This window comes from Triturus cristatus, chromosome 4_1 (assembly GCF_964204655.1).
Source record: "Triturus cristatus chromosome 4_1, aTriCri1.1, whole genome shotgun sequence".
Lineage (NCBI taxonomy): Eukaryota > Metazoa > Chordata > Amphibia > Caudata > Salamandridae > Triturus > Triturus cristatus.
In genome coordinates, this window is record NC_140585.1 from 418,282,621 (window position 1) to 418,292,740 (window position 10,120).

Here is a 10,120-nt window from a genome sequence, read left to right on the forward strand (position 1 = left end):
CCTGCATTACACAAATACACTAATGTGTGCCCTGCATTACATCTCTCCAAGGGGCCCATCAAATCCTGCGTTCCAGCAGAGGCAGGAACAAAACGAAAGGAATCTAATAAAATCCTTTCCTGCTGTTTCTGCCTCTCCTGCGGTGTTTCACTCCAGTCCTCGCTGCTGGCCCAGCTCCCCCCCAACCCAATTATACTTTGTATTTGGTCCGGTTCTATGGCATTTATTTAAACCAGTTAGTTGGTACAATTAAAATGTTTGGGCAGCAGCAACTGGTATCTGGGCTAGCAGGCCTTTAAAAAAAAAAAATCACAGACGTGGAGTTTTCCTTTTTGATGGCCCATGGAGTGCTAACCACTGTTTTGGTCTTCAGCATTTTGCCGTTTTTATGGCTGTTGTCCTTTATACAACTCTCCAATTTACACCAGAAGTAGTCTTTAGATTTGTACCCAACAAGCGGATTAGTGAATATCATGGGTTCTCACCAACATTCGTTTGCCTAGGATCACACAATTTGGTAAAGTGGGGAAACCAGGCTTAATCCGAGGCTTTCTGGTTTCACATTGTGCAGTTGACCAGAAATCAGAAAATCTGGGCTTAATCCTGGCTTCTCCACTTTAACAAATTGATTAAAATCATAAAAGTAAGCTATACAAGTACAAAGTATTAAAAAATCTTAATAATAACAAATATACAGATAAAAAACTATTCCAATAACATTAAAAAATTTATAGTTGACCATGGCCAATTTAATCAGTTAATGTAAATTCATTTGTCAATAACTAGGTGGGGTCAGTGTCTTGAACAGTTTTTAATCTGACCCTCCTCTCTCTAACAGACGCTGCTAAAAAGCTGGCAACACAGAACATGGTTAATGGACACTCTAATAGAGCTAAAAACATTAAGGCTGGCTTACACTGAACAAAGTTCATATTTTTCATCAATGGAATGATAAACTTTTTCCTAGCCTCTTTAAAAAATGAACAAAAGAATACAAAATGCATGGTGTCTTGAAAGGAGAAGTCATCACACTTACAAGGTGCAACATCTTCCGGTCTACTCCAGCCCTCCACATCCCAGAGGACCATATGTATTTGGTTAAACCGCAGTTTGGTCAATAACCATCTGTGGAAGGGTTTGGAGACTGTTGACAGGTATAGAGACATCCCTGGAGACGAAGTTAATAAAACGTGCCCCCTAACCGAAGATTTACATAGCTCACCTCCCTCCCGCTCGGCCTCCTTTAATTTAATAAAGTTAGATTTTACCCACTCTAAGTCAGCCTTACATAGGGATTCTGGGTTGGAAAAAAAATCTGGTCTCCCCAAGTATGCAGCTAACGTCTCTATGTTAGCCAACCAATGAATTTTATTCCTGTTGTCTAATCTCATACAGTCCAACAGGATTTTGTGGTTAAAGATGAGATTCGGGTTTAACCATGTTTTAATCCAAAGCAGTAAAGGTGCCAATTTAATTACATCTGCTATGTATCCAATCCCAAGTTCCATATGGACTGAATAGGAAGCAGTTGAGTGTGGAAGGCCAAGAAGAGAGCACAAAAATGTATTTTCCTCCGTCTGGATCACATCATGTTTGATATAGCCCCAAATAGATGCCCCATATCTTACAATAGAGATGGTTTTTGCTTTGTAAATGGTTAATATAGCCTCGACCGGCTTTCCACCCAGTCTTTTTGCAAAACCAAGAACTGCGGCAGAAGAATTTCTCGCGGAGTTCACCTTTAGTGAAAGCTGAGGGGACCACGAGCTTTTATCATCGAAGACTACTCCCAAATAGGTGAATGCCTTCACTCTCGAAATTACATTATAGTCATGTATAATAGGAACCCAGGCTGCTCAAGAGGATGAACATAAGTTCAATATTGGCATTGTTGTCAGGGTGGAGGGAAATATTCATGTTTTTAAATTCACGTTTGAAATCTATCACTTTAAACAAAAAAATGCTTCTCAACGCACTGGTATAATCTGATGTAATAAGGATAATCGGTTCTGCATGTTGATAAAATAACACTTTTTTAATTGGGGAGAGACTTTATATATTGTTTACACTCTTGCTGCAAGATGTGTTTAAAAATTAGTGTTGGTAAAGTTAAGAGGTGCAAGACACCCTAGTTACGTTCTTTCTTTAACCTTTAAATAAATGCTTGCATGTTTATTTAACATCTTTTTGATGTCAGTTCTTAGTCGAGTAGGGTGCAGCCTAGTGCTGCTGTTGATCTGGAGCCGCAAGGTCAGTGCTGTATAGCATTCTGTTAGTCCATAACCAGAAAGATAAAGCATACTAAAGACGGTGATACTGGTGGCCCTAAACATGGAATGTATAGCCTACAGCAAACTCTTTTGTGGATCAGTCATGTGCCGTAAACCCTTGCCTCTCCTTACACTGTTAGAGCTGTGCAGGTAGCAGAGTCTTTTCACAGTGGTGCTTCTCGTGTCGGGACTCAGGAAAGACACTATTGCAGGCAGAGATAGTCAGGGTCAAACCAGTTAGGTTAAAATGTGCTTCATAGCTACACTGATTCTCTTCTACCCACCCCCACCACCCGATGGGCAACTGTGGCTATTAGAGCAGCACTGTTAGAAGCAAGGCAGAGCAATGAAAGCAGGCCTGCCCCAGGTTTAGCTGGTACTTGGTAGATGTTCAAGGAGTAGGGTGGGGGTTAGTGTTGTGGTTACTCAGTGGCCTAATGCATCCACTTAAAAAATGTGTGTTTGACCTCTTGGTCTCAGCTTTAAATCACAGGAGGTTCACTCAGCCATTCATACTTCTGAGGTCGATAAAATGAGTAACATTGACTTGGGTAATATACATCTTTCAGAAAGCACCAAAATACCTCAAGGGATAAAAGGGTGTGTGTGTGTGTGTGTGTGTTTTTCTACTGCCAATTGCCACTGATCATATTGGAACCCCTTTCTTTAATTCAGACCTCCTCCACTTGCTTTGCTACTACGTAAGGGTCCCTTTACTATAGTGCAAGGAATGGGGTTTTGTGGCTTGGGATTGGCATCTTCAACCATTTCGCCACGCCTCACCCCACCCTGGTTTCATGTGTATGCCCTTTAAATTAATACCTTTGTCCACCGCCTCTCCTTTTAAGTTGGATACTCAATGGTGATGGTCGCTGAATCTGTGCATAATAAAATGTGATTCATGTGCTATTTGTGCACTGGCAATTTCATATGCAACATTTGAAAGAGAATGTTAAACGTATCTTTAATACATGCAAGGGTATCAAACATATATTACAGTTTGAAGCAATTTGTCATTATTCGCACCCCAAAAAATTATTGCGCCCTTTAAAGTGTCATTAGCCCCGCCCATTGTCCCACCTCCTAGCCACGCCCCCAGGTCACAGCTCAATTTGATGAGTACCTGCACTTTTTTTCCCCATTTAAAGCACTGCTTGTTTCCATTGTGGTTACAATTCATATCTGTATAAAACGGTTTTCAGAAAGAAAAGAAAACCTTAACGGGTTATCCCCAAATGACCCTTTCTCACAAAGAAGACCAGATAAAAACTGTCAAAGGCAAGCAACGTACATCACTTACACAAAAGCATTCAACAACGCAAATAATTTGCAAATAACACACGATACCCACCACATAGCCTCGCGCCGCCTGGGACCTATTAAGTGAGTTGCAGCAAACTAATCTTTGCATGCCAAGACCTATCGGCCTTTGCCTACCTACTACTACAACAACGCAAGCCGCTTGGGACCTATTAAGTGAGTTGCAGCAAACTAATCTTTGCATGCCAAGACCTATCGGCCTTTGCCTACCTACTACTACAACAACGCAAGCGTGCAATCTGTTTGATTGAACTCAAGGACTGGCTGAAGGCGTCTCACAACATGCTGGCGCTGTGGTTTCCGAAATGCATACACAGTGTAAACTACGCATAATATTCACTGAATAGAAACAATCAGAGCAATGGTTCACGGGGATAGAAGTGAACAATAAAACTTTTTTTTAAAATACATAAGTATCATAAACTCACTGCACAAGACCAGAACAGCAGTAAACAAAGTTCAGTCGGGCAACGGGGGGTTCAAACAATACCTTTGCTGCGGGTGATGCTCATTGTTGCAGGTGCTCGCCAGCAAAGTACGCCTTCCGTGAAATACGCTCAACTACGAATAGAGGCGAAAGGATTCCTGAAAGAAAATGTCCCAAATAAGGCGAGAGCTGAAGAGCAGATGAGCCTGGGTCCCGCGGCCAGCTAGAGCGCTCTTCTTTCACCTGCAGCGGGACGCTCTCCACGGCAACCCACGCTCGGCATGCGCAGAGAGAGGAAATGCGTCAGAGGGCAGGGAAAGGGGCGGCTGTAACCGGAGCTGTCGTCCCTGCTGCTTCTGAGACCGTTTGTGATGCTAGCAGGTGCCGTATACCGTTTGGTGTGGGGGACGAAGACCCGCAAATTCAGTGGTTTATTTTGATGAACAACTAGTGAGAGGGATCAAAGAGAAGAGAGGCATATAATATAAATGCCAATTGTGGTTTTCCATATTTTGATGAACGTTTAAACGGGGATTAGACTGAGATAGCACAAAACAGTAGCAAAATTAATATAAATAAAAAACATTTAACGAGGACAGCCAATAACGACCAGAAACGAAACTGTACACCTCTGCTGTAGTATGAGCCCCTCTGCTTGGTCCTTCCACACACATCGATCAGAGCGACCACACCAGACCTTACTGTGTGTCTCGCCCTGCACATCACTTCGTGCGACGCTCCAACATCTTGCTTAACTGACAGTTCACTATAATCTGCCCATTGATGTGGAGCAGTATAATTTTGGCTCCACCCTTACGCGTCACAGAAACACAATATATACGTGCATCTAGCACCATAAACTCTGTGTTTAGCATTTTTAATGATAAGTGAAGTATTCAACTATGTCACTGAAATGCATTCACTGTGGAGAAAACAGTTGTATGACAGAAGCACGCATGGCTAAATGTAGAATGTGTCTCAATAACGTAATAAGAAAGGGACTCCAGGTAACCCTGTCAATAAAAGGGGCCGGACGCACGTGCCCTGGGCCAGTTATTACACCAGACTACCTTGTGTCCGTGTCAGCTGCTCACCAGTATGTGGGCCTGAGGCCCAAACATTACAGACCACAGCTAGGATTCTAGAATACAGAGTACAGTGACCCAATATATTCTTATTACCTCACATTAGGATTACATACAACGTTATTGATAAGGAGTAAATACACAAGAACAGAACTCACCTTCTTTGCGGATTACGCCGCCACCGCCAAGAGTCATGGGGAGCCAGTGAGCCAGCGAGTACAGTTTGTAGCGTCGCCGCCCCGGGACTTCAATTCCCGGCTGCCCCAGCGGCGGCGCGTTATCGTGACGCAGCGCCAGCGCCAGGAGGCGCGTATAACTTACGCTGAGGCCGGCGGAGCAGGGGGGAACAGAACTCACCTTCTTTGCGTATTACGCCGCCACCGCCAAGAGTCACGGGGAGCTAGTGAGCCAGCGAGTGCCAGCGAGTGCAGTTTGTAGCGTCGCCGCCCCGGGACTTCAATTCCCGGCTGCCCCAGCGGCGGCGCGTTATCCCGACGCAGCGCCAGCACCAGGAGGCGCGTATAACTTACGCTGAGGCCGGCGGAGCAGGGGGGAACAGAACTCACCTTCTTTGCGGATTACGCCGCCACCGCCAAGAGTCACGGGGAGCCAGTGAGCCAGCGAGTGCCAGCGAGTGCAGTTTGAAGCGTCGCCGCCCCGGGACTTCAATTCCCGGCTGCCCCAGCAGCGGCAAGTTATCCCGACGCAGCGCCAGCGCCAGGAGGCGCGTATAACTTACGCTGAGGCCGGCGGAGCAGGGGGGAACAGAACTCACCTTCTTTGCGGATTACGCCGCCACCGCCAAGAGTCACGGGGAGCCAGTGAGCCAGCGAGTGCCAGCGAGTGCAGTTTGTAGCGTCGCCGCCCCGGGACTTCAATTCCCGGCTGCCCCAGCGGCGGCGCGTTATCCCGACGCAGCGCCAGCGCCAGGAGGCGCGTATAACTTACGCTGAGGCCCGCCTCGCGGGATGCGCGCGGGACGCGCCGGGCGAAGCCCGGGCCAAGGGCGGGCCCGTTTTAGCCCGTTGGAGACCGGACAAGGCCGGGACGGGCCTGGTCTCTTTCACGCACCATCCAAGTTAAAGGTCAGTTCATTAACAACTTTGTCTTGCACTATCTGTCGACGCTAGGTCAAGCACTATTTGCATATATAATGTCTGCATCGCCACCAACCTGCACTGCCAAAGACATGAGAAGGCCTACAGGAGGTGCGTTAATGGGCACTTTGGACAATTTTTTAGTTAGAGTGTCCTCTGCCCTTGCCAAGGATATTGAACTCAGAGAAAAGAGACTATCCTTGGACATCGCCTTTGAGAAAAGATCCTCCCTGGGCAGGATAGCCGAAGCTCGATCTCCGGACTTACACCGGAGTAAGACTCAAGATTCTTTGGTTTTAATGTCATCCGTAGAGGAGGGGGGGGGGTGCAGGGATCACCAGGGCGCCCTGGATTAGTAAGACCTATGACCAGTGAGCCTCCTGGTACTGCCAATGTATCGATAAAGTCCACAGATACACTTACCCCTGCTGTAACAGGAGGCATACGTCATGATAAAATTAAAACTCGGTCTACTACTAGCTCTAAGGCGGTGCCGCCTAAAGGTGAACAGGGTCTCTCATCAAAACGGAGCCGTATCAATAAGAAAGTTCAGACCCCCGGAAAGAACAAAAAAACTAGCAAAGTTCACCCCGCCAACAAGCCCGTAATTCAAACCGGAAGCACTTGCTTTGCCAGTGAAGACACATCTAATGCCCCCTCTGATGAACAGATCATTACAGATGAAATGGGCCCATCTTTCTGGATAAAAATGGAACATTTGGTTAAGAAGTCCTGGGCCCCTTTTTCTGAACGGTTGGACTTAATTGACTCTAGACTAATATGTCTTGAACTATTGTTAGTTTCATCCCGAGGTAGGGAAGGGACACAAGTCATAGGATCAGTTATTAATCTTGCTGGGAGAGGGGAGAGGGGTCTAACATAACTCAGGGTGTAGAAATACCTCCCACTGCCCACCGTAAGACAGCTCCAAGTGGAAACTTGGTAGTACCCCAGGTAAATCCACCGGAATCAGTTTCCAATAACCCATTAAGGGTAGCGCACTCAGGTGATTGGGGTCTATTGCCACAAAGAGAGTCTGGTATGACTGTAACACATAAAGTAGCTTCGCATACAAACACTAGGGATTATAGCGAAGCTCCGTTACCTACCATTCAGCTTCCCCCGGAGTCAGTACCCTATGTAGTGGTCTTGGCAGGGGTGCCTTCATTAGGTCAGGGCAAGAGGGAATCACATCAGGAGCTGAAGAACAAGTGTATCCACTGGCTCAATAAGAATCGCACCCTTTCATTACATGTTTCTGCCGAAATTCTCCTCGCTAGAAGAGTGGGTTGGGTAGGGAATAAACCAAAGACAGTAGGGGGGGATTGTATGATTGTTAATTTTAGGGACCGGAGGACGGTGGAATATATCTGTGACTGGTTCCAAAACGACCTGGTTTCAACTATTCATCCTCTCCCCCTATCCTATTTTTATGCAGTAGTACCTCCAGAAAGGGGTAGTATCCAGTATTACGGAGGACAAAAGGAGTGGAGGTTTGGAGAAAATTTAGAGTTGTATAATAGGTTTGAAGTGCTTTCTGGCTTGGAAGATTGCGACTGACTTCAAGGGGTTAATTCTGGTCAGGGGGAGGCTAACACAGCCCCTAGCGTGGCAGAGGTGGCCACAGTACACAGGGTAATTGCTACAGACAGTCCAGTGGTCAATACTGTTCCCCAGACTTCTACCTGTAAAATTCTGAGTTGGAATATTGCGGGGTTGAGAAGTAAATGTAAGGATAAGATTTGGTTGCAAGAGATAAAGGTGCCGATCACAATCCGGTAAAAAATTCCCCCGTGCGACTCGTATCGGGTCTTTTTACCGTACGAATCGTACAAGTGCCGTACGAACTGGCAATCACGATTCGCATGGTAAAAAGTCCATACGAACCGCACTGGGAATCATTCCCCACACGTCCTCGGGTCGGAAAATGTGTCCGACACGTCCTCGGACGATTTACCTTACAAACGTGAAAAGCCAAGTCCGACCGAGGAATCACGATCCATCCCGTGCGTCCGAGCGTACAACCGTATGGAAAAAACACCGTCCGCACCGAACACCCATAGCAACCATGGAGACATGTGCCCGCATACGCGCCCAACACTCCCCCCAGCCCCCGTACGTCCGACACGTACCCCCCGTGTATGTATACCCCCACCCGTCTAGGTACACCCCAGTACGTTCCAGTCGAACCCCCACCCCAGTACGTGTCATACCCCCGTCAATGTACACCCCCCCACCCCTGTACGTGTCGTACCCCCGTGTACCCCCACCCCAGTACGTTCCAGTCGTACCCCCACCCCTGGACGTGTCGTACCCCCCGTGTACCTACACCCAAGTACGTTCCAGTCGTACCCCCACCCCAGGACGTGTCGTACCACCGTCAATGTACACCCCCCCACCCCTGTACGTGTCGTACCACCGTCTATGTACACCCCAGTACATTCCAGTCGTACCCCCACCCCAGTACGTGTCATACCCCCGTGTACCTACACCCCAGTACGTTCCAGTCGTACCCCCACCCCAGTACGTGTCGTACCACCGTCAATGTACACCCCCCACCCCTGTACGTGTCGTACCCCCCGTGTACCTACACCCCAGTACGTTCCAGTCGTACCCCCACCCCAGTACGTGTCGTACCACCGTCAATGTACACCCCCCCACCCCTGTACGTGTCGTACCCCCGTGTACCCCCACCCCAGTACGTTCGAGTCGTACCCCCACCCCAGGACGTGTCGTACCCCCCCGTGTACCTACACCCAAGTACGTTCCAGTCGTACCCCCACCCCAGGACGTGTCGTACCACCGTCAATGTACACCCCCCACCCCAGTACGTGTCGTACCCCCGTGTACCTACACCCCAGTACGTTCCAGTCGTACCCCCACCCCAGTACGTGTCGTACCCCCCGTGTACCTACACCCCAGTACGTTCCAGTCGTACCCCCACCCCAGTACGTGTCGTACCACCGTCAATGTACACCCCCCCACCCCAGTACGTGTCGTACCCCCCGTGTACCTACACCCAAGTACGTTCGAGTCGTACCCCCACCCCAGGACGTGTCGTACCCCCCCGTGTACCTACACCCAAGTACGTTCCAGTCGTACCCCCACCCCTGGACGTGTCGTACCCCCCGTGTACCTACACCCAAGTACGTTCGAGTCGTACCCCCACCCCAGGACGTGTCATACCCCCCGTGTACCTACACCCAAGTACGTTCCAGTCGTACTCCCACCCCTGGACGTGTCGTACCCCCCGTGTACCTACACCCAAGTACGTTCGAGTCGTACCCCCACCCCAGGACGTGTCATACCCCCCGTGTACCTACACCCCAGTACGTTCCAGTCGTACCCCCACCCCAGGACGTGTCGTACCACCGTCAATGTACACCCCCCCACCCCTGTACGTGTCGTACCACCGTCTATGTACACCCCAGTACATTCCAGTCGTACCCCCACCCCAGTACGTGTCATACCCCCCGTGTACCTACACCCCAGTACGTTCCAGTCGTACCCCCACCCCAGTACGTGTCGTACCACCGTCAATGTACACCCCCCACCCCTGTACGTGTCGTACCCCCCGTGTACCTACACCCCAGTACGTTCCAGTCGTACCCCCACCCCAGTACGTGTCGTACCACCGTCAATGTACACCCCCCCACCCCTGTACGTGTCGTACCCCCGTGTACCCCCACCCCAGTACGTTCGAGTCGTACCCCCACCCCAGGACGTGTCGTACCCCCCCGTGTACCTACACCCAAGTACGTTCCAGTCGTACCCCCACCCCAGGACGTGTCGTACCACCGTCAATGTACACCCCCCACCCCAGTACGTGTCGTACCCCCCGTGTACCTACACCCCAGTACGTTCCAGTCGTACCCCCACCCCAGTACGTGTCGTACCCCCCGTGTACCTACACCCCAGTAC

At 49.1% G+C, this 10,120-nt stretch overlaps 1 protein-coding gene across 2 annotated transcripts in view; it reads right to left on the reverse strand.

Moving 5' to 3' along the window:
* Positions 1 to 4,329, reverse strand: part of LOC146855050 (NAD-dependent protein deacetylase sirtuin-3-like) — a 353,106-nt gene extending 348,777 nt beyond the window's left edge. The window contains exon 1 of one of the 2 annotated variants that reach the window (XM_085650556.1): positions 4,081 to 4,329. In XM_085650556.1, the coding sequence (XP_085506682.1) occupies positions 4,081 to 4,102 (22 nt within the window). In that variant the 5' untranslated portion in view covers positions 4,103 to 4,329. The remainder of the gene's footprint in view (positions 1 to 4,080) is intronic. The other variant, XM_085650557.1, reaches the window with a different exon arrangement.
* Positions 4,330 to 10,120: the final 5,791 nt, after the last annotated feature.